Consider the following 25,258-nt stretch of genomic DNA (forward strand, 5'->3'; position numbering starts at 1 on the left):
TCTACTAACATACCTCTGGTGACAAGGCACTTACTACCTCCTGAGGCAGCCCCCTTTGGCCGTAGACCACTCGCATATTTACGAAGTTATTTTTTACTCTGAGCTGAAATCTATTCTGCATCTGCCACACACTGGCCTTTGAGGCCACACAGCAAAGTCTCGTTCCTCTTGCCTTCCATGTCAGCCTTCCAAATATTTGAAGGCAACAATCCAGTCCTTCTCATTCTCCTCTTCTTGGTACCAAAACATCCCTAGAGCCTTGAGGTATTCTCCAAATACCTCTCCATCCAGGTTATACCCATCTGGACACATCCTAATTTGTCACTGTCCCTCTTAAAGGTCAATACCACAAATGAGCCACAGCCTTCAGGAAGGATCTGCCCAGCACAGAGCAGTCTAGATGAACAACACTCACATCCTGCCCACTTACAGCTTCTCAAGCAGCTTGAGAGGCTAAACAGTGACCACTGATCAGAGGCCGAAAGCCAACAGAGCACTCAACAAACATAGTGACACAGTCCCCCCAGTTCAGAACCTGTGTGTTTGACGGTAAACATCAAAGTCAATGTTTTTGTCTCTTCAAAACTCTCTGCCTGTATCCCTCAACCTCTGAGGGAGCCTCACATACCCACCCCTCCACATGATCAAACACAGTGGGCCCCAGCGTGGGCACATCTGCTGTGAGTCCAGGTGACAAGGGGAGAAAAGATGACACCATCAACCCCATAAACCGACAGAGATGGTAGGCCCACTGCCTCCTGCAGTAACCAGTACAGCAACCCTGAGTTAAAGACTTCCCACATCTGCTCTGAGTGTTGGGGGGTGAGGGGGCGGAGAGGTGAGGCAGGTTCCAGAAGCCGTGACTCATCCCCCATGTACTCCACAGCTCCAAACATAGGCCATAGCTCCTGCATGGCCTGGAGCCCACACACCACAGGCCAATCCACCGCTGGGCCAACTCAATTTTCTAGTTACAGATCTTAAGTACTTAGGCATGTGCTCGTGAGAACACACATCCTTTACAGGGAGCCGAGAAAGGGAATTGTACTGAGGAACAGAATAATTGAATCAAGATTTCTGTCACCCTGCTCTCAGCCCCTAGACTATAGCCCGTTTTTTTTTTGTTTTGTTTTTTCCTTTCCTGACAAAGGTTTTACAGACTCCCAGGGGTCATTTCTCCTCTCAAACCCATTAATGTCAGCCCGCTGGCAGCCTATCCAGGGAAAGGAGACCCAGGTTAAGGTGGGCCCATGTCCGGGACAGAGGCAGCCAGCTCCCGAGGCCCGGGCGGCACACCGCGGGTTGAGAAAAACCAACAGGGAAGACTGTCATCTATTTAATCGCAGGGAGGCCCCCTGCACTCCCTCCTTCCAGGCCCAAGGACAGAGAGGAGAAGATTATTCACTTCCTCAACGCCCCCCCGCATCACCGCACTGAAGGCCTTCTGAAAGAGGTGTGCTCAGACCCTCGGAGAGCCCACCCGCTGACCCTGCCACCTCATGTGTGCCCCTCTCACTTTGCCCAGCCCCTCCCTCTCCCCTAGGCCTCCCCCCAAAAGGGGACACTGCGGCTGTGCTCATACCCTCCACACCCCGCCCTCGGGGCATCACATCTGCAAACGCAAGGGCTTCTAAGAGTCCGCAAAGCACAGGCCCCAAGGACTCTGCCAGGCCCGGCTTTCCCACCAAAGGGGTGAAGATGGGAGGAGGCCAGCGAGAAGTCCAGTCCCAGCCGGGGCCCTCTTCCTCTCCCGGAGGGCTCAGCCCCTTCCCCGTGGTCAGGACGGGACTGAGCTGGGCCAGACGCCGCCAGCGCTCTGCAGGTAACGGGTGTTCGGAGGGCGTCTGTGCTTCCGCCCCTGACTGAAGGCCTGGAAACAGATCCCACAGATCCGACCAGGCCCATCCCCGACGGGCAGCGCCGGCGTCTCCTACCTTCGTCTCTCTTGCGCTTGTTGGTGTCGGCGCTGGGGGACGTGATGCCCAAGATGCCGCTGATAGAGTAGGAGGAGCCGGCTGAGTCCGTGCTCACCGAGGACACCTGCGTCACAGAGCCGGTGGACACTGCGCAGAGGGAGAAGGCGGTCAGGGCCCGGCGGGAGGCTGGGGGGCGGTGCCGGGGAGGAGGAAGGTCGGCCCCCGCCTTTGGGCCAATACGAAGACACGCCCCCTACAGGGGGCTGGTGAGACTGAGAGAGAGCAGGGCAGGGCAGGTGCGTACTGAGGACACTCGCCACAGGGCAGCGGCCAAACCTGGGCCATGAGAGCAGCCCCAAAGAGAACTGACACTACAGAAGGGACACGGGCACCAGTGCAAACCCCAGCCTGTCCAAGGATGCAGGAAGCAGGGGGATGGAGCAGAGAAACGGGGGAGCTGGGGCCCACCACCAGCCAGTGCTAGAAACGACCTACTCGTTAGTCAGGCTCACTCCCTACTTACAAATCCACCCATCCCGCAGACATAAATATCTGCACACTCATACACAGAGCCAGCAAAGCACCAAATGCAGACTATCTGTCTTTTTATAGTTCCTCGCTGTCTTTTCTCCTTCCACTTTACCTGGATTTTAATATTAATTATATAATATTAACATACTATATGTTATATATATCTTGATTTATAATAATGATATTTTTTTCTGAGAACTTACTCTGTGCCAGGCATTCAGGCATCATCTCATTTAATTCTGAGAACAAACTTATAAGTTAGGTCACTGGAAAGGTAAGGGAACCAAGGCTCAGAGAAGGTAAGTGACTTGCCCAAAGTCACACAGCTAATAAGGTGCAGAGTGGTGACTGGAACCCAAGAACTAAAGTCAACCCCTATAGTAATCTGCTCCTCACTAATGAATAATGGAAAACAATAATATGCTTCACATTCATAAAGTGCTTTTCATTTGATGCCTGCAATAACCAAGAGTGCTATTATTCGTCCGCATTCATCAGGTGAGGAAACTGAGCCTCCACACAGCAAAGTGATTGGCTCAAAGTCATCTAGCTAACAAGCCGTAGCACCAGGGCTCAGCCTTGGTTCTGACTTAAAGTCTAGATTTCTTCTGCCCAGAAATGTGGGTTGGTGACTTATTGTGACTGAGACCAGGTATCTAAGTTCCTAAAAATAAGAATGGGGGAGGGGAGGTTTGTGCAAGTTTCACATTAGCTCCTGGCCCCAGAATCCAAGGGGGAGACCTGTCAGTCATCAGGGTCCTCTCAAACTGTGCAGCTGAATTCCCATTTCTGGGCTGTGGGAATTCTTCGTCGGTTCATTAAAACCTACAGACCAACCTCAGACACATTTCCTTCGGCTACAACTAGCTGGAGGCAGGTGGAGCTGCTTTTGACTCTAAAGTGTAGGAAATTACTAGAAATGGTGGTGATTGGTTGAGAAGCTGTTTGTTGCTTTCCTTGGAGCACATCCAGCTCTTGCTCCTACAGACCTAAAGGGAGCAGTGCCTTTCTTCTCATATTTGAGTTTGATTTTAGATCTTCCTTAGGAGACACAGAAGTAGAAATCGTTAACTTCTCTTTTCCTTCACCAGATGAAGCTCCTCAAAATAGATTTATGCAAATCTCACAACCTTTTCTGCGTTAAGGTGCAAAGAACAGAGGAAGAAAGAATCTCACCAGTCATTCGGTACTTTAAACAGCCACCACATATAACCAAGGCTCACCACGTTGCTGACAGAGCCGATGACATGTGTTTCAACATTCTGTAATCACACTCGGCTCAAAAGACTCAGGTTCCAATTCTGGCTCCGCCTCTTACTGGCCATGTGACCTTGGGCTAGTTATTTCGTCTCTCTAAAGCTTCCATTTCCTTACCCCTCAGTAAGTTAATAAATTATAAGGGGCTGTACACAAATAAGATATGAATTTTATACACATTTCTGAGATAAGGCATTCTGCTGACTGTCAAGTGTAATTATTCCTCTTACCCAATTGAAAGAATATTATCAGTTACCCTAAGTTTGATATTCCTTTGCTATGTGACCTGAAATAAAGCTGCAAATGAAATCCCAGCCACAAACACTTCCCCAGAAAGCTCTCCTTAACCCTCTTCACTCCAGCTCAACAAAGGTGATCTTTCCCTCCCTTCTGCTCCCACAGCACCCTGTACTTTCTTCTTGAGCCTGATCTCAGTGTTTTGCAGACTTCTCCTTGTTATTTTCCCCCATTAGACCGAGAAGCCCTCGAGAAGGGGGATTTTGTCCTACCTTCCTCATAACGTTAGTCTCCACCACCATGGGCTGCATAGCAGGGGCTTAGCAAACACTTTTTGGATGGATTACTAAATGAAGAATTATTTTATGGAAGGGAAGAATTCTGTCTTACCTTTATTCAAAGAAGCAACCGTGAAGAATCAGAGACCTCAGAGAGCACTGGGTTTGTGCCCCTTGCTCCACAAATGGGGAAACTGAGGCTCACAGAGGTGAAGGGGCTTAACACAGTTCACTGGTTGACTTAATGACAAAGCTGGAACTATAAGCCAGGCCTCTGCCTGTCCCCCATCACCATGGGGAGTTCAAGTTTTCAGTCAAAGAAAGAGCAACAAAGGGTACACAATCTTTGTGTAATTAAGGTGTGATTAAGTGGAATTGACAGGGCCTGTGGCAGCCAGAACCGTCAGAGGCTTGCTGAATGGTGGCCCGCTTTCTTATAGTAGAATAAGCTTTCCCCCAACTAACCAGAGGTGTTTCCTTTATCCAAAGTGGAGAAATCATACACCTTGTGTAGACACATGTCACTTTCATCTCACGATCTTTGCAGGGAAGGGAAGGCAAGGGAAACTTCTGAACTCCTGGGTAGTAGGAAATATGACTCTTCTCCTTACGAGTCATGGTCACTCTCAGACTTCACCCATGAGTGTCAGAAACCCCACTGGCAGCCCTTGACAGTTCACGGAGCACATGAGATCGAAGCAAGAGAGAGAGAGAAAGAAAGTTTGGGAAGTTTTGCCACATCTTCACTCAAGACTGCAAGTGCACAAAGAATTGTAGAAGGGCTGGTTGATAGAAGAAAAAAACACATTCAAAACTACTTACTGACTAATGATGCAGAAAATGTTATGAATAAGTATCCCTTTCTTGATTTATTACTTTAATTATCTGACATTCTATAGACCCCCATTAGTGGATTTTTTTTTTTTTTGGCTTAGATTTCAATTTTCTGTCTCATGGTGAAAGCTATTTATCATAATAATCAGTAAAATTCAAAACCTTTTAGCAGTATTTATAAAATTCATTTACCAGGTTCAGCCCTTGGAGAATGACAAAGAAGGCGCATTAGTACGTGTGCCGAAGTGTTTTATGCAGAATTATCTGTCCATAAGAATGATTAAAAGTTCTTTAGAGTATTTGGAGCCCATTAGATTTTTAAGTTTTTTTAAAAAGTTCTTCTTACCTATGCTGTGACTGGAAGCTGGGACCGGCTGGTTGGGCGGCTGCTGTACTTTTGTCCGGATGATCCTGTGAACAGTTGGGAAAAAAAATAAATGGCTATTTACCATCATGGAGGAGAAGAGATCTCAACTAGCGATGCCAGAAACCCATATCCAGCTGGGTCGTGGGCCAAGCTGGGGAAGAAGTGGGGGCAGGTTATGAACCCAGGTCCTGAGTTGGGGGTTTGGAAGAATTATAGATTAGTTCCAACTCAGCCCCTACCTCCCTGGGTGTCTTTGGGTAACTTGCACCCCTCTCTGGCCCTCAAGTGCCTCTTCTGTAGGAAGAGATTGATGCGTTAATATTACAAAGAGGCATCCCGTTCTTGGAGCAGCTTCAGCTCCATAAGGAACTCACTGAGTGAGTTAGAAAGTTCCATCCCTTTCCTGGACCTCAACCTCCCATCTGTGGAATGAAGGCACTGAACCAGGTGACCTCCCTGTCCCCTGGCAGCTCTCACACTCTGGTTTCTCTGCCTTAGAGAGCCACAGGAAAAATAACATCCCTGCCCATCAGAAATTATCAAGGGGGTAGGGGGAGGGATGTGAATGTTGCTACAAAACTAGAAAGGGTTAAAGTGCTGCCAGGAGAGGCCTGGCTTGGCTTTGCTAAGAGGAAGCCTGAATTATACAAAATGGTGGAAGGCTCTATGGGGCTGGGACCCAGGGCTGTCCTGGACTGTCTTTCCAGAGACCTTGCTTCAGTTCTAATATGAACTGGATTGTGACCCTGGGCAAGTCCATTCCATTGACGGCCTTGGTACAATGAGGGAGTTGGAACAGACCAATCTTTGCTTACTTTAAGTAATCAAATCCTTTTTGGAAAAAAAAAAAAATCTTATGGAAAAGTCCAGTGTATAAAAAGGATAATAGCAGCAGTGCCTTCACCTTGCTACCTGGCAGCTCTGATGTCCTTCTGCAGAAACTTGGGCTCTGAGAAGCTTAGTTTGTAACTTTCCAGCTGGGACAACATGTGAGGCCTCCACGAGACCTCAAGCCTGATGCATCGTACAGCAGCTGACCAGGGCCAGACCAAAAGTCCGTACAGCAGCTGACCAGGGCCAGACCAAAAGTCCTTTTTGGGCCTGCAAGAAAGTTCCTTCCCTGGCACTTGGGAGAAGGATAGGTGGTAATAAAATGTGCAACTTCTTTGGAAAAGTTCTATTCCAGTCTCCAACTATGACCTTCTCTGGACGCGCAGGCCCAGCCGCCGTGGCTCACGGGCCCAGCCGCTTTGCGGCATGTGGGATCTTCCCGGACTGGGGCACGAACCCACTTCCCTGCATTGGTAGGCGGACTCTCAACCACTGCGCCACCAGGGAAGCCCCAACTATGACCTTTTAAAATAACATTTATTAGAGTTTTTCCTAATTATGAAAGTACTTTGTGCTCATTGTAGACTATTTGGACAACAGGTATAAAGAAGACATCTAAAAACACATTTTGGTATATTTCCTTTATGCTAGCATTCCTGTGCATATTTGGAAATATCCATTTCTTCTTAACAAGATCAGGATTAAACCATGTATACAGTTTTATGTCCTGCTCTTTTCACTCAGCATTATATAAGAAGCTTTTTCACATTTCAGACCATTCTTTCTGAAAGCTCTTTTCAAGCTGCACTGGTCTCCAGCTTGTGCACAGGGAAAGGGAGAACGGAAGTGTCTCCTGAACTTCATTGGGCCGGGGCCCCTGACCTCTGTGATCTCACAGCTCAGTGCTGGGCGCCGAGGGTGCTCAGTATCCTCAGCTGATAGCCTGGAATGGATGTTTCTGTTCACACCACAGCCTAGCCACAGGCCCTCTGGAGCCATGGCCACTTGAGCTCAGCATAGGGGCCTTTTGCCATTTTCTGATGAGTCAGCATATGTGCTGCCTCAAATATACTGAGCATTTGTTTGTTTTCTCCAATATTCAAATAATTTATTTTCACTAAGAAAACATGGAGCGTATTAACAAAGACCTGGGATTGAGGCAGTCTTTTTGACTACCTGGAATTAAGCTAGCATCTGACCTAATTTTGGATTTCTGTGTGGGTCACCTTCTCTATATACATGTATGTGTGTCTACAGAGATATAGCTAGATGTGTGAATATACGGATATGCCAGATTTAAATATAGTTTATCTATATTATGGTTTATGTACATACAAACATATGGTAAAGTATTAATAGATTGTAACTATTTCCTGTTGAAGTCCTGTATAAACTCCTAACTTTTCAAAGCATTGTCTTGCCATTAACTTTCTATGTAAGCCAAGAAAATTACGTTTTCCTTATTTTTCTTTAAAAATATTTATAAATCATTGGTAAAACATTATCAATTTTTATAAAGCATTGACAGGTAGCTGCAGCGCCGTGAACAGGCTCCGGATCCGGACTTCTAGCGTTTGAATCCCAGTTTTGCAGTTTGCCAGCTGTATAATGTTGGGTGAATTACTTACCCCTCTGTACCTCAATTTCTTCATCTGCAAAATGAAGCTAAGAATCATTCCCGCCTCATAGGGTTATTACAAGGATTAAATTAATTAAGTACGTAGAACAGTGGCTGCTGCCTAGTAAATTCTCGATAAATGTTAGCTGTTGTTATTTTCACTGTTATCTTCATAAAGATTAATGACCAGCTTCAACATTTAAAGGTTCATATTTTCCACAAACGCCTTAAAAACACATGGGATCCCCCTGGGAGCTGGGGAGGGGAAGGTAGCCATCCCCATACCCTATTTTAAGGCTGTAGTGGGGCTTTCCTTTATAAGGAAGACTTGAATCTTAGGGAACCCTCCAAACCCATCCCCAGAGATAGAAATTTTGCCCATCTGCTTGTAGCAGCTGCCAAGAAAAGAACAAAGAGCATCATTTTCCATTGAGAAGAAATGGGAGTGGGAAGAACAAGACTATAATTGAATCATAACAATTCTAAAAAAATTAAAAAATTAACATCAGGACTCATCACAATAAGAGCCATGCTCTGGACCAGTTCTAAACCAGAGACATTCAGAGCTAATTGACAGTCAGCGCTAAGAGGTGCAACCTTTACTTTGCTGAGCATTAGCATGACCTTGAATGCCATATGATCATCCTAGATGGTCCAATGGAGAAGGAAGCTCAGCAATCAAAGAATTCCTATAAATGAGGAAACTAAAGCCCAGAGTGCTCAAATGACCTGCCCAAGGTCCCACAGCAAGTCAGCTCCCATGCCCGAGCACTTTTCTTTGAGCCACATTCAAAGGAAGCAGTCCCTCTGCTAAATACTGCCTGTATGAGGCATAAAGCCTATTTGGATTCAAAATCCATCTAGAGTCCGAAGATTCAAAGTCCGAGGAACTTTAGACATTACTGGCATTTGTAAGGATCCCTTTTCAACATCACCCCTGCTGCTTTGAAAGGCTAGGTCTTCTCACCCGCACCCCAGCCACCACCTCCCCTACACCACATACAAAATTCCACTGAAAGAGAAAATCGTGGGGCCTTAGAAAAAGAAATGGGGCTATAAGACTGAAAGAAATACCCACGTCTACCTCACTGATCAAACTGCCATATTGCAGTAAGAATCCTGGGCCATCAGCTGTGTTAAGAATCCAGAAACCAAGAGACCAACTAGGCCAAGCTGGGAGAGAATCCACAGGTGACACTCACACCTGCGGCTGATGCGGAGAAGAAAGAGGGAAGGGATGAACAAGCCCAGAAGGCTTGTTGCCCAAGTCAGGATGAAGAGCAGGGTTTACAAATGGTCATCCCAAGGCCACATCCATCCCTTGTTTTGGCTACATCCAAAACAAGTTTTGTTTGGCCTGCACAGTATATTTATTTTCATTTGAATTAGTTGCCAGTATTGGTAAGTTGGTAGCGTTTACATAACTACGTGGATTTCTAGCTTCTCTTGAAAAATCAGAACACCCAGAATACTGGCCCCGCATCCTCACAGGACAACCACTGGTTGGTACTAAATAGAGCTGCCACTCTAAGCTGGGAATGTCACTCGGCCCCTGGTTTAGAGCCTCGGGACTGGAACAGACGAAGAAGGAAGACTCCGTTCCACCCGGTGTTGGGGTCAGCTCTAAGACAGTCACCTCCAACTGTCTCAGGCTGGATTCCAAGAACCTTCATGCAGGCTGTGCAACACCCCAGCATGTATTTGTCCTTAAGAAGCCACATAAACGTGATGCTTTGTGTCCCAAGGAATCTCCCACAAGCCTAGCAGAACTGGCTCAGTGTTGCTTCACCCCATGTCAGTCACGGTTTCCCAGGCAGGATCCCCAGAAGGCAGCAGGAAGGCACACACTTCTGCGGGGGAAGGTGGAGACGGCCCTGTGGCCACCAGAGTAGCTATAGATCCAGACACCCTTCCCTCCCTAGATGTCTGAAGTATTGGAATAGTGAGACGTTGCCTCCCGGGGAAGCAGGGGCTGGGAGAGAAAGCTATGGACCCTCTTACACAACATTTGCAAGACAGTCATTTAGACGCTGCATCTGTTTGAATGCAGTGGGATCTTTATATGGAAAATAAAACTGTGCGCTGGGATGGCTCAGGCTTTGTGGGTGTGGGGTTGGGGGGTGGATGCAGCAACTCAAGACTGTTCCGCACTTAGTTTATTTGCCCTGCGCAGTCTGTTGCTAAAGACACCAAAGAGCTCTCACTGAAGAATGTGGTGAGGAACCAGAGACTGCTCCCGGGAGGAGCCCCAGAGAGGAGCACAGGAAAGGGCTATAGATCACAGAGGAAGCCTGCAGACAGGCAGCAAAACGCACAGGCTGTGAGGCTCAGCAGTGGAATGGGAATGCAGTAGGGATGGCTGTTTGCCCTTCCTTGTCTCTCTCCTCACAGATCTTCAGTTCTGTCCTGCCAGAGTCCTACTGGAGAGTGGTGGAAAGAAACATCCCTTCTCTTACCATCAGGGAACCTGGGCTCTACTCCCACCTCTAGCTCAAAATCATTGTTCCTGTGCACTCCCCATCTGGGCCTTAGTTTCTATACCTGTCACAGGAGAGAGTTAAGCTTTGAGGGCTGTAGGAGACCACAGATGTGGCAGCACCTTAGAGGTACAGCCGGTGGAGCCACTGGGCCACCGTTATGGCCTGGGACACCCAGGAGGCCCCTGAGGCTAGCCATGGCCCCAGCAACTAGCAGTCTGACCCTCCACACAGCACAGCTCTGGGCACAAAGCATCAGTTGAGCCATGATTTCCCTGGACACTCTTTCAAGTACCCCCTTCATAGCTTTCACCACATCTGTAATCACGGTGCTCTATTTGCTTCATATGTTTCTTTCAAATCACTTACTTTTTGACTTAGACTCATTTTATAAAGCAATATTAGTTCTTTACCATAAATGACGAGGATAGTTCATAAAGTTCACACTCACTGGTTTCAAGTGCTAGTTCTATTTTTCTAAAGTACATTAAAATAACTTCATCACAAAACAGTTTTTCTCCTTGTATGACAGAAGATAGAAGTTGGGGCCCTGAAAATGATTTATGCTTGTCCCGCAAAGGCATTTTCTCACTGACGTTAGTTGTCACTGTTTAAAGATATAGAGATTTCATATACACAAACGTACAAATACATGCACACACAAGTCCTAGTTTCTGGCTCCTCTTTAAGAACGGAAAAAATATCTGGCTGCCACCAGGCCCACATTCCTGGCAGCTTTCAGCTACAGCCGAGAGGCAACTGCCCCTTCAACAGAGCTTGTGTTCCTAGTTTGCCACAGACCGACCTTCCCCTGTTGCCTTATGCCTGGGCCGCTTCCCTTGTTGCATCATCTGTCTGACCCCATATTGGCATTAAGGTTTGTGACCCCCACGGGCAACCTGAGGTATCTTTCAAACCACACGTATAACCTAGATTGAAAAATCTCGGGGCCTCCAGAGCCTGACCACCAGTTTGCTAGAGGCTCCTCTGCAGAGCAGGCTGACTACTCCTTCACTGATCTCAGCAGAGCAGTCCTCACTCCACGTTAGGGCTTTTGGAGACACAGGTAGGCAGAAAAGTCATGTTGCTTTGTGTCATGGAAATCTTTCAAAGAGCTGGCAGTAGCGGACTCAGAAAGCACATGAAGCCACTCATAAGCCAGAAAAGAACAGGAGTGATGCCCCTCAAACCCACCACAATAATTGCTACCTCTCCAGCAATTCTGTACCTATGGTGGGCTGTCCAGACTTCTCAGTGAAGGCCAAAGTCCCTCCCTGGACAAAGAGCCCCTCTAGAACAGAGACTAAGAGACCATATGCCTGATTCCCCTCTCTCTTCGTAGCACCTTGAAGGACGTCAGAGCCAAGGTAAAGGTTTGCTGAGAGAAGAAACAAAAAACAGGCTAATGTTTTATGAAATAGCAGGACTCCAGACACCAACACGGAAAATCACACAGTGATTCTGTGCATTTGAGTCATCGCAGAAGGAACAATGTCAGGACCAGAAGGGGAGGTGGTCTGATCACCTCAGTTGCTGGGGGTGAGGGATCCCCTATGCCCAGACAGGCTCTGCACTGACAAGAGCAGGGTGTGGCCTTGGAGAAATGGGAACTGTTCAGGGTTTCAGTCTGCTGGCTTCCTTCTTCTTTGTGGGTTTTAGAGAACAACCAATCATTTCTGTCATCTCACAACTTCATCCTTGACTTTATGGGTTTCAATGGAGTTGAGACAGCACCATCCACGGTAGAAAACTTTCCTTCAGGAATTCAATTTTGAAGCTCTGAGAGCTCTGTTGGATGCACTCTGGACCAGACTGGAAAAAAGAAGGAGCTCCCAAGAAGATCCCCAGCTGGTACTCATGGTATTTCTCTGGATCTTTCTCCCCACCGGTGAGATTCGGGGCAACTGGGGAGAGGGCAACCCCCTAACTCCACAGCATCTTAGCATCCTGGATGTCACTCTTGGAAATCACAGACCCATATCAGCACCACCAAAGTCCTGGGCTCTCAGAGAGAGGAATAGCTTTGTCAAGGTCACACTGAGTTTGTGGCAGAGCTGGCACAGGAGCTAAAATCTCTCAAGTGCAAGTCCGGGCTCTGTTTCCCACACTCAATAGCTCAAACTCTGCGCAAACTGGAGGCTGGGATTTTCCTCCTGGGAAGCCCTGAGGTGGGCCAGCGCCAACCCTGAGGATGGGCTTGCAAGGAAGTGACATTTGTGAAGGCCTAACAGGACAATTCACTGTGTGGTGCTTCACATGCAGAGGCAAGCGGTGAAGGGAGTGATGGAAGTGACTCTGGGCTCAGAAGAATCTGCAGGAGCCAGAGTGTTGGCATAGCCTCCTCTCCCTGGACTTAGGACGCCTGCCCACTTTGGAGAGAAGAGAGGGTGATAGAGCGATCCATTCAGCCCCGTTAGCATCCCTCCTGTCTGATAACCCCTATGGAGACTTGGTGAAAGGAGAGACCGGATCTTCAGGAAAGGCACATGCAGAGCCCCCAATATCCCCACCCACCCCAGACCCCTAGCCTCCCACAGGCACCAGCCCCTCACCTGTTGATGGAACTGACGCTGGGCACCGTGTCATTGTCACACACCCGTTCCGCCAGCAGCCGGTCCCTGATCTCCCAGGCAAACATGGTGGGATTTTGGCGTTTATACTCAGCGATTTTTTCCACCACTTTGGGTGTGGCAACCTTTGGTTTGGATCCTCCAATTACCCCAGGCTTGATGCTCCCCGTCTCATAATACCTAGGACCCAAGGAGAGAGGAGCTTAGCCATGAGAGACCTGGAAAATGGGTGTTGGTAACAAAATAATGGATTATTCTGTCCAGGAAACGTCCAGACCTGTGCTGTCCAGTACGTACCCACTAGCCATATGTGGATTTTGAACATTTAAAATGTGGCTTGTTTGAATTGAGACGTGCTATAAGTATCAGATACACACCAGGTTTTCAAAACTTAGTACAAAAAAAAGTAAAAATCTCATTAATGATTTTTCTATTGGTTACATATTGAAATGATCATCTTTTTAATATATTGGGTTAAATAAGCTATAGAATTAAAATTAATTGTACCTGTTTCTTTTTCCTTTTCTAATGTACTATACTACTAGAAAATTTTAAATATCATGCATGGCTCACATTACATTTCTATTGGACAGCGCTGGTCGGAATGCTCTGCATTAATTAATTAGTTAATTAATTAATTAATTCTGTCACATTTATCTACCATTGACAGTTTACAGAAATCTTTCAAGTTGGTTTTCCCCTTTGATCCCCACAACACTTCTAAAGCACATAATTTTGAATTTCTAATTTCTAAAGCACAGAATTCAGTTTTGAATGACTGAATGAGTGAACGAATAAAAAAATAGGTCTCCATCTACAGATATAAACAGAGATCCATAGAGGTTAAATGGCTTGCCCAGGCTCACCCAAGACCCAGTGGCAAAACTAGGACTGTGGCCCAGCCTCCTGAGCTACAACTTCCCCAGAAAGCTACCCTGTGCCTTTAATTTGCTAGCTCTCCCATCCCCTAGCAGACTCAGTCTCTGAAACTGTCCCCCAAAGTGCAGCTTCTTTTTCCATAAGAGATAAACAAGAACCCTGGTGTAAAATTACAAAGAGTGTTGGATTCCAGAATTAGCTAGAAATATGAGTTACGTATAAGTCAAAATCCAAGCAATCAGAAAAACAAACAAACAAAAACACCCAACCACAAGTCACCACAGCTCTTCCAGGGACCGCCCCTGAGGTAAATCACTGTTTCCAAGGACATTTCCATGCTATCAGCTCTTCCTTGTTAATGCAAATAGGATGTCAGAGTTTTACAGTAAAACCGAGACCAGGGAAGAGTGCCATGAAAGAATATTTCAGGGGAGAAAAATTACTTGATTCCTTTTCTGAATCTGAGCCTTCACTGGACATCTCTCTCAACATTGACAGAGGAATTCTTGACTTCCTCTTGCAAAGATTATCTTGCAGTTGAAAAAATTTTTTAATGAAAAAGACATTTTAGAAATTGCTGGAAAATTTTAAACCTAACAAGAGTTTATAATAGGTAAGGGAAAGCGGTGATTCTCCCATGTGATGGGTGGGAAAGGTAACCCAGAACAATGACTGGTTACATTTAAAGAGATGCTTCTCAGCTTGGGTAAGTCTGGTTAGGGCCAAGTTAGTGAACATTCTAGAAACAGATGAAATAATTTGGGACCAGTGATGTGGATGCACAAATTCTGTTTTTCACTAAGAAGAGTGAGTCATGTACAAATTTGGACCATAAAGCAAAACTCAATCTGTGCTCTTTCATTCTCTAATTGCTAAAAATTTGTTATTAGTCACAAATAGGTTTTAGAAATATCCAAGAAAATACTCTTTTGCCAAAAGTCTAAAAAAAGTATCTAAAATCAAAGCACACAGCAATCTCTGCAGATTTGGCAGATCCTTTCAACTTTACAATAGAAAAATATCTGTTACTATCAACACAACAACTCATTATTTAGTCAGAGTGCCTTAAAGTTTACAGAGTCTTCCTTGAATTATCTTCATCCTCACACCAATCCTGAGAGGCCAGCATGGTTTTATAGAAGGGAAAACCGATGATCAGAAAATCAAGTACCTTGCCAACTCCCTTCTGGAACTTAGAAGCAGTCCTGGGCTTTCAAACCTGACTCTGAATCCAGTGCTCTTTGCACTAGAACAAACTGCTGCTTTAGTTGTAAAACTTAAAATAATACTAATACTACTAATAATGATCCCATGCAATTGTAGACAGCTTTACTGTTTACCAGGCATTTCCATATGCATCTTGTCACTCATTCACTCACTCAATCAACAGTCACAGAGGGTCTGTTAGACAAGGCACTATCTTGGGGCGGGGGTTCAGACACACAGACAACCCTGCGCTCAAATACGTTAGCTGAATGGGACTGCAGTATTCATGCAGAAACTCTGAGAGGGTGGCAGGATGAAATCTCACCCCCCAGCACTTCTCCTGCTTGTATGGCTGTGGATGGCAGTGCCCATGGCTCTCCATCCATCCCACCTTAACACGGCCAACCATAGGAGGCTATGGTCTTGACACAAGAGGTCTCTGTCTTCCTTTTGACTGACACATGGGCCAGGCACTTAGAAGGTAGCCCTGTCACTCCAGAAAACCCCAACTGGCAACTGTGTCAGACTAAATAACCACCCTTTCATCTCAGCAAAACAGGCACGCAGCACTTTGGCTTATACATAACAAGACGAACAATAGCCACTAACACACAGTGCAGTTCGGCGAACAGAACATTAATTTGAGAGTAAAGAGGTGTAGGTGCCAGTCAGTGGCTCTAATACTAACTCGCTGTGTGACCTTGACCAGCTCAACCTCTCTGGGCCTCAGTTATCCCGTTTATATAATAAGGGGAGGATGTTCGCCCTGCCTACCTTGCAGGGCTGTTGTGAAGACAGAAATGCAGAATGGTTAAGAAAAAGCTTTGTAAAACATAAAGAGCACGTGTTGCGGATTAAAATCCTCTGAGTGTTTACTACTGTGTAACATACGACCCAATTCCAAATGGCCTGAACCTCCCAGCCAGGCTCCAGTGAAAGAAGACAACAGCCCAGCTTTCTGGGTGGATTTAAATGGGTCTCACATGCCACCGGGCTGTGCCCCTCGAGCCCCTCCAGAGCCTTGAGCTCTGTGGACTGAATGCCCATACTCCTGGCAGACCGCCACCTTCCCGAGATGACTCTGCCTGCCCCAGGGACTCTGCCTGCCTTGCCATACAGCCTCTGAAAGCCACAGCCACCACACACCACACGCTCTCGACAATCTGTCACCCTGTGTGTGCCCATCAAATTCTTCGGTGACCAAAAAAAAAAAAAAATCAGTGGATGGAACAACCCCAGTTCAGAAATTCCCAGTCACACTTGTTTTAGGGCTGAACTTGTTTCTTAAAAGGCAGTTCTAATTAGAGTGACATTTTGTCCACTGTGGTTCTTAGTTATGAAAATAATGAGCTATGAAATTCCAATTTATTGTTGACAACTTAAACGGCCAGGCACCGGAGCGGCGCGTAACTTCCGAGTGCCACTCTACCTAGTGACAAATCTATTCCGGGCCGCGGGAGGCTGCCGGCTGGGCTTGGGAGGGTCACTGTCTCTCTCCTTCAGTCCCCCAGGGAAGACGTGGAGGGCTCCCGGGCACCAGAATGTGAGGACCCGGCATCTGGGTGTCCCCTCTGAGAAGGGCTCAGCATCTTGCCCTGAGAAGATTTCAAACAGCAAGCAAAATGTCGGCTCAGCAAAGACATCTCAGCAAAAACAAAGGAAGGGCCTCTTTTTTCTCTTTCTCTCTACCTCCGTACAATGAGAAGGCTTCCCAAGAAGATATCTAAGATTCGCTCAGAGATGGTCTAAAATATTTTTCTTTTCTCTCTCTATCTTGTCTTCATTTCTCTTTCTGTTTCTCTTTTTAAATCAGTCCATTTCTTTTCTGTTTTGTTTTTTCTTTCTCTTCTCTTTATCTCCCTCTCCGCTAGTTTTTTTTCTTTTTCCTTCAACTTTCACTCTCATCCTCCTGCCTAAAATCACCATCTAACAAAAATACCACGCTAATGTCCTGACCTTCTCCTTGAACTCGGGGTGGGGCTCGTTTGCTGTTGAGTACTAAACAGGAGTGGAGTGCACAGCCTCCATGGCTAGAGTGACCTGGGACGGGCAGGGGCATAAGGAATAAACAGGGGGATATGGTCTCTAAAGGGGCTGCCATACCCCTGGCCCTGAAACCTCTTCTCTCGGCCTCCAGCAAGTCTCCTCAAGGTTAAATACTGTTGTTCCCTCCATATGAGAGGATGTCTTAAATTCCAGCCGATGGAAGGGAAAGAGTAAGCAGAAAATCAGGATGGCACTGACATACTTCAAAAGATTTATTTTCTATTCAGGCGCCTGTTCTCAAACCGTAACGCAAGCTACAGGCCAAAGGTTGTTTTCTGACCTGGCAAGAGAAATCCTGAGAGAGCATTGACAGCTAAACCCGAGAATGTTCCTGGCTGCCAGGGCAGACCTATAACAACTTCACATGCCTGGAAACACACTTGCGGCTTTGGTTTGGGAGTACCGTGAGATGCAGATGGTCTTGGGGTTCTTAAGGCCTCTTCCCAGCCCGAGTGCTGGCTGACTGGCTAGATGGACCTGAGTCAGTCACTTCGCCCTGTAGATTTGTCTCCTCATCTCAAAACAAGCTTCCCTGGACCATCTCACCCGAGAAAAAAAAACAGGCGCATTAAGAGGCTGCAGAGCCCTCTGGGAGAATTGGCATTGTTAGTATTTTGCTTGCAGCAAATCGCCGGGTCAAGTGGCACCTTTCAAATGTCAGATTTGAGAGTTAGTGTTTGTTTGGGTTTTTTTTTTCCCCTTCTCTAAGTTCATATATATTTAGGATGCCTGTCACTATGAAGGAAACAAAACATACAGAAGGAAAACACTACAGCCCAAAATAATAAGGTAGATGATAACCCCAAACTGAAAATGACAGCTGACTTTTAAAAATGGAATGTGCTTTTTGAAAACATTAAAATGAAACATTGAAGTCTGGTTATGTAATTTTATAACTTGTAGATTTTCCACCCAGCCCTGCTAAGGCCCTGAGCTCACCAAAGATGTGTAGGGGACATTCTCAAGAACCTCTTACTTCTGGGTTCTTTGGAATAATTCACCAGGTTTTCAGAAAACATGTCACCCTCTTATCTGAGTCACCCCGTTCCACAACAGGGGTTTCCTGGGGCTACTTTGAATTGAATGGCCTCAAAAGGGCTTTGCAAACTCCAAAGTGCTATGCATGTGAGAGAAGTGCCACCATGATTCTCACTATGACACTGCCACATTGGACAGCTTCTGGGTCATGTTTTAGGCCATTATTTGAAAAATCAAGGGAAGCCTGAAGCATCTGCCTTTACCTGCCAAGGATTTTGCTGACACAACCATGGCTGACTCGAAGCTGCCTGGAGATGTCGCAGGGCCTGACACCTTGATGAGCAAGTTCCACTATCCTTTGGCGGACTACATCTGGGAGTGGCCGTCCATTCACAAAAACCCCCCCAAGCTGATTCACTCCTCCATGTCCTGAAACAGATCAGAAACAAAAGGCAAGAGAAAGGGTGGTTAGAACCAGTCACACAGGAGTAGAAACACTGCTTTGAGCACCCAGAGTCCCTCTGATCAGAAATGGCTGCGGGCTGGTTATCTTGAGCCTGGGGTCTGATCATGCAGGCTACATGAACACCTCAGATTGCTTTTTAAAATTAATCTTAGCCTTTGTCCATCTTCAGCCAGTCATTTGGGCTACTGATAGCAAGCATCTCCATACTATGTTTCCTTTAGTTACTAGCATTTTCTTTATAATATTTTTTAACAATGGAATATATGAAGACCTCAAACTATACCAGGGACAGAACTTATTATATACATGATGCTGAGGTCTAAGATAGATCCTAGGGAGAAAATACATTTCCAAATGCATAAAATTTAAAGAGATTTTTTAAAATGAAACTCTTTCCTTTTAACAAATATCTTTAAAAGTGAAAAGGACTGCTCTAATAAAGCTAGATCTCGGGGGGGGGGGGAAATACTTTTTAAATCAGCAATCTGATTCAAGGGCTAAGGACTTTAAAAAAACATTTTTTTAATAGTATCTGCAGATTACTGAGACAAAACTCAACCATTGCCATGATAAAAACCCTTTCTTTAAGAAGGTGCAACTCATACATCAATAAAGATGGGGAAAAAAATAAACAAACAAAAAAGGTGAGGCTGACATGCAGACTTGACCACTGTACCCTCTTAGAGCACACGAAAGAAATGGGTCAAAGGATCACATTTCACTCTAGTGTATCAGGATTTGTTATAAAGGAGTTTCCCTGGAATTTTTGGAGTGTTTTGCAATCAACAAGCAGCTTTAAGTTGGTTCAGGGGAAATAAAGAAGCTGGAGAAGGCTTCTGAGTCCCAGGTTTTACAAGGGCTCTGAGATGGATTTTAAGTAAAAAGAGCTCGGGAAAGTATCTCCTGCACCCAATAAGCTCCCTTCTCTTACATCAAGGTCCATCTGGAGGGAAACAGGGATCTAAGTAAATGAAGAGCCAAACCAGTAAACACAGAGTGATCCAGTGTAGCAACATCATTGACCTTGTAGCTGTTAATCAGCCACTAACTGACATCACTGAGGACTGTCAAAAGCCAGAAGCCAAGTCCAAGCATTCACCAATGCTGCTGGCAGCTCAGAGGTCAAGGAGGGGGAAATCTCCTCCTAAACTGGGACTTGACAGGGACTTGACTGTACCAGGGAAGCCAGGGCATCTCAGAGGTCACACACACACACACACACACACACACACACACACACACACACTCCAACTCTAAAACATAAGATAGCCACCTCATCTCAGCTATTCCCCCCCCAGCACTCAACTACTATCCATGTTCATGAACAGTATCTTTAATAGAGGGGGAAACACTACCCATAACATAACCTATTTCCTAAAAACTGCCAAAGCTATTCACTGAAGTTTACCATGAGAGTCCAAATTGAATATTTCCCCAAATTTTCAAGTTCAGGTTGATTTCAAGGGGAAAAAAAACCATTTTATAGGTGACGACAGTACTTAATTCTAGTTCTAAGCTGAATTTCTTTTTTGATTTTTAAAATGAGCTTTAAACAGTTTTAATTGTTCTAAAACACTCCAGACATAAGAAAAAGGAAAACCATCTCGAATAGAATTTTACAGTTAAGAACACAACTGCATAGTTCATCTAAAACAAAAAGACTGCAGCCACCCCTAGTCAAGGGGCTTAAGAAAGCTTTGTTCTGGGGTTGGGAGCACCTAATAAAAAAGAGTTATATGGATCTTTCAATAATAGGCTGGAGTTAAGAGGCAAGTAAATTGAAAATTGGTACAAGCTTATCTGAGAGGACAAAAAGGAAGCTAAAAGCACCTAGCACACTTTTGAGATAACCTACTAGTCCAGGCATTGGAGCCATCTGTAATGGCCTGTTCCCTATACTACTGGCAATTTAAATTTTCTGCCCAAAACACAGTGGCAAACCTCAGAGGACTTAAATTCCAAAAGCAGTCCTGCAGGACATTTGTGAGCTTTGGGGACTGTTTGTATCGTGGAAAAAACCTAAGGGTCAGACACTCTAGGTGACAGCAGGTCCCCACACCCTCTAGTCTTGACCTGCAAGGCCAGGCTACCAATGCTCTTGCAGAGTCTGATCCACATATCCATAGCTGACACCAGACCCAGGATGACCTGGGGGTCCCCTATGTCCCTCAACTTCCTGGAAAGGCCCCCAAACCCACTTGGCCCTCGGCCTCTCTCCCAGTCCTATCTATTAGAGCATGTCAAGGGTGGTGGGTTGGTGATTTAAAACTGAAGTCTGAGAAGGCAATGTCTCTCACTTACCCCAAGACTGGAAAGAAGTGAAACCAGAAACCCGAGAGAAGTGAGGCAAGAGGACAGGGAAAGAAATCAGGAAAAGAAATGTGAGGGCAAGTGTACAAAGAGCGGGAACTCAATGAAATGAGACACACAGCAAGGAGAGAGAGCCTGGAAGGGAAGCCTCAGGTTAGAAATGAAGAGGAGGAGAAAAAGGAATGGATTGGCCAGAACGGGGAGAAGAGAAAGGAAAGAAAGGTAAATGTGGTGTACAGTGGGAGGCAAGAAGAGAGAAGAGAAAAACAGAGGAAGCCTAGCATGGGGGCATTTGGAAGACAGGGGACATCTGTGGAGGGGGACCTTTGTTTTCTGGGACCCCCAGCTCCAGCCCTTCACTTCTTCAGAGAAGCCAAGTCCCATCCTCTACTTCCTATGGACTCCAGGTGAGTGAGGGTTCATCATGTGGGAGGTGCTGGAGGGGGAGACATGGACTCAGCTACACTTTTCAGGGCCAGGTAGAATTTACAGAGAGACTGACAGGGAGACAGATGCAAACAAATCAAGGCAAAGACCAGGAAACAGACACGCAGATACAAGAGAAACACAACCCCGCCTCCACAGGGCAAACAGAGCAGGGTTTGGAAGAGGGGAGGGCAGGGGAGAAGGGTTGAATTGCAGATGCCCCTGGGGCCTTTGTGGCTCTGGTCTGGAAGGGGCTGGACTCCACAGATGCTCCTCAGGCCCTGATAAGGACATGCTGCCCACCAGGGTCCCCCTGTCCACAGCCCCAAAGACCACACCTGGGCATAGCATCTTGGGGAGAGGGTCTGTGCTGACTCAGTGGTAGATTCAACTCCAGGATCCACAGGGTCATTGAAATTCCCCCTGTTGACATCAGAGAGGATAAATGAAGGGACACACAAACATGCAAACAGGAACACAGGAAAGGCAGGGATGAAATCTCCTTAATGGACTCTCTGACAGACAGGTGCTGGCACACATGGACAGTGGGTCCATGGATACAGACATAGTTAACCCAGATGGATAGTGCCTTGCACTTGTGTGCAACCACCCAGATGTCCGCTGCCCACTCTCTGGAATCTGAGTCCCTCTCTCTCCCCTTCTGTGAATCCTCAAAAGACTGCCTCCAGCTTTGTCCATGTGAGCTTCCTGTCAGTCCTTTTGTCTGTCTGACCTCAAGATCACACTCTGTAAAATGGGTGTAGCTGAAAGTTTAGAAGACACTCGGGGAGGAGACTGGATATAAAAGTGCTTTATAACTGGTAATTATAGCTGGGGGTGGAGGCAACAGAACTCAGAAGCCCATATCCTGGCGATGCCTGCCCCTCCCCCTACACCACCTCCCCACAGAAGCCACCCTCTAGTGGGGGGAGAGGGGAAAGGAGTTGGAGGAAGAAACTGACCAGGGCCAAGAAGGAAGATGAGAAGGTGGGACATGGTCTGAGCCCCTACTAACCAGGCAACTTCTCAGGATCTACTGTGCACCCCTCCACTCAATCTCCAACAAATTGGGGCCTACATTGTGCAAGCAAATAGCTTTGGGCGTCAGAACCAAGGGCACTTCCAGAGAAGGCAGCTCTGGAAGCTAGGCAGGCTGGGGCCAAGCCCCCACCATGCTGCAGGGGAAATTGAAAACGGAAGGAGGGAGCACTTCTCAAGGAGGGGGCAGATGACAGCTGGGACAAGGAGGGACAGAGACAGGCGTTAGCGGTTGGCTAACCTGCACCTGGAAGGAGCTGCCTTCTTCACCCTCATGCACAGTCATGGGACCACCAGTTCTGATGTGATTTCCCCAAGGGCTGGGGCACAACCTCTGGGCCGCCAGGCTCTGTGCAGAAGAAGGCAGTGAGCGGATCCCTGCAGGCGAGGATAGAAGCGCAAGGGCAGCCCTCCTCATTTTGTCCTCAAATCGCTCCTTGACTAAGCTAAGGGCTTGGTCACCTCTGAGTACTGACCCCAACTCCTTTGCTCTCTGGCTCACTCTGAGAGAACAGAGCCTCCCCTGAGCCGGGCTAAGTCTGCACAGGAGACGGCTGCTGGGGGCGCTGGGGTCACCACGGACTGGAAACCGTTTTGGCATAGGCCCCAAACGGTGAGGAATCGTTTGGGCTGGAATCCGAGAAATCGGCTTCTCTCCACAAATCTCTCCGCTGCTTTGGTGGATGATCTCGGACTCGGGAAACTGACACAAAGAGAAACTGACTTGCCCGCAGCTGGCCCCGCAGCCTAGATCAGCATTTCCCAGCCTACCAGGCCATTCGGCCCTCCCGGGCAGAAACGGACACATTCGCCCGGGAAGCTCGCCTTCTCTCCAGCCGGGTCTCTGCTGCCTTTGTTAAATAGGGGATCCAAGGCTAAGTAAGCAGGATCCTGGGCTGTCTGAAGCCTTGGGGAGGGCTCCCAGCGCAGAAGCAATTCCCTGACCGGAGGCCCGTGGGGGCCCGAGCTGGGCACCCGGCTGGATGCCGCCGAAGCCTGGCGCCTTGCTCCAGCCCAGCTGTGCAGCGCTCAGAAGGAAAATACGATTCGTTCCACTTGGAATTTCCTCGAAATCTCCGAATCTAATCCGGCGTTAACTCACCGTGAGAGGTGCGCTCATCTCACAGGAGGGTGTGCTAATGGGTGAACTGGCAGATCCCGACGGGTCAGGCAGCCGGCCAGTCTCGCCTGCGCCCAAAATGACCCTTCCCGTCTCCTACACACGTGATGTCTTTCAGAAGGCGAGGGTGCCTGTGTGGTGACTAATTGGCTTCTTCTTCTTGATTTTTTTTTTTTTTTTAAGGGGAGAAGCCATCATGAGGCAAGTGTCCTGAAGAGGACTTGATTGTGTCTTTAAGGGTCTCTGTATGAACTGGAGGCTTCTAAGCAGAAGCTCAGCTCAGGGACGGCTACTTCGTTGATTTTTCAAATCCCACTCCTCAACTCCAGGATGCCTTTGGAGCTCTGAACCTGGTGTCCTCGCTTAGCTCTCAACCTCTTCCTCCACACATACAAGGACACAGGCACTTTTGGGGCCCCACTTTCCCTCCAAGCCCCAGTTTTGATCAGCCCCACCGCTAAAAAAGGCGCCATCGGGATCGGGGTGTGGGGCGCAGTCTAAGACTCAGACTGACCTCTCCCTGCAACTTCGTACCCTCCAACTGGCCCGGCCCAAAGCCCTCTCCGGGTCCGAGTCAGGAATCTCCCGGCACGCTGAGATGTTGCTGCCGGAGCCCCGGAAAGACTGCAGCTCGCTGCCTACACTACCGGTTGCTGGAGGCGGGATTCCCGGTGCCAGGTGCTCCGGCCGGGTCGACCAGGCGTTTTGCTCCACATCCCCTGCCTGGAAGCCCTCCACTTTGCAAACTTGACTGCGCGGCCACAAAAGTCCTGGGTCCTCCCGTCCTTAGTACCTGCCCGCGGTCCGGCACCCCCAACCCCGTCCCGGCGGGAGAGTGAGAGAAGCGAGCTCGCCGCCTACTTACTATGCATGGATGCAAACGGGTCGTGCTTACAGTGTATTTCCATCGGGGCGCTCCAGACTGCAGGCCGGCCCACGCTGCCGCCTCCCGGCGCCAAGGGGCTGCCCAGCGAGGCTACGGAGCCGCGCCGCCAGGCCGGGAACTGTGCGAGCTGGGCTCAGAAAGCACTGCTGGAGCTTCTGTTCCTCTCTCAGAGCCGCTCTGCCGGAGATCGCCGAGAGCTGCGCCTTGAGGCGGGAAACGGCGCTAGTACAGTCCGGCTGGGAGCGGTGCGCCCAACTCCTGGTGGCTTCCCTCCCGGGCTGGCTCAGGCGTCGGCTCCGCACCCGGCCCGGGGTAGCTGCGGCCAAGGCGCCCGCAGCTTCGGGGGCATAGTTTAGGGGCCCGCCTCCGGGACGGCCTGGAGCCCCCCCCGCCTCCTGTAGGAGCGGCTCTAAGGAGGCCTGTGGGACACACAGCCCTTGGATTCACTCGGGGGGCAGCGAGGCCCGCGGGCTGCCAGGCTGGTTCCGCGGCCTCGCTGCCTCTGGAGTCTCTCCTCGATCCCTCGGTCTCCACCGGATCCTTTCCCTTTCTGCTTCTTTGAGTCTCTGGGGCTCGGACTTGCCGCTGCAGCTTCTCTCCACCCGGCTCTCCGACGTCTCGGACGAAGTTGCAAAGAACTTCCTCTCTGGCGGCGCTGGGGTCCTGGCGGGTTCTGAGACGCTTACGCCACTGAGGTTGGAGCCAAGACTCTGGAGTCCCCGGGAGCCCGCAGCCCTCACACCCTGGGACCCACTGCCTTCAAAGTTCCCGCGGGCCCCGCTGCTCCTTCATCGCCGGGACCAGGAATGGGGACAACAGCGACGATCTCCTCCTCGCCTGAGTATCTGTCTCGCACCCACCAACTCTTCGAGCTTCCGCTGCCTTCTCTCGGGGGTCTGGTTCTACTGTCTTTCAGTTGCCTCTTCCGGGACGGCCGCCGCGCCTGCCCCAGGCGTAGAGCGAGGGACACAGAAGAGAGCGAAAGGT

The 25,258-nt window shown here is 48.1% G+C and overlaps 1 protein-coding gene across 1 annotated transcript in view; it reads right to left on the reverse strand.

The window, feature by feature from the left end:
- Window positions 1-24,293, reverse strand: part of PAX5 (paired box 5) — a 176,844-nt gene extending 152,551 nt beyond the window's left edge. The window contains exons 1-5 of the mRNA XM_065878360.1: window positions 24,251-24,293; window positions 18,289-18,454; window positions 12,899-13,096; window positions 5,400-5,464; window positions 1,935-2,063 (exon numbers count right to left, since the gene is read on the reverse strand). Coding sequence (XP_065734432.1) covers window positions 1,935-2,063; window positions 5,400-5,464; window positions 12,899-13,096; window positions 18,289-18,454; window positions 24,251-24,293 — 601 coding nt within the window. The remainder of the gene's footprint in view (window positions 1-1,934; window positions 2,064-5,399; window positions 5,465-12,898; window positions 13,097-18,288; window positions 18,455-24,250) is intronic.
- Window positions 24,294-25,258: the final 965 nt, after the last annotated feature.

Source organism: Phocoena phocoena, chromosome 6 (genome assembly GCF_963924675.1).
Source record: "Phocoena phocoena chromosome 6, mPhoPho1.1, whole genome shotgun sequence".
In the NCBI taxonomy this organism is placed as follows: domain Eukaryota; kingdom Metazoa; phylum Chordata; class Mammalia; order Artiodactyla; family Phocoenidae; genus Phocoena; species Phocoena phocoena.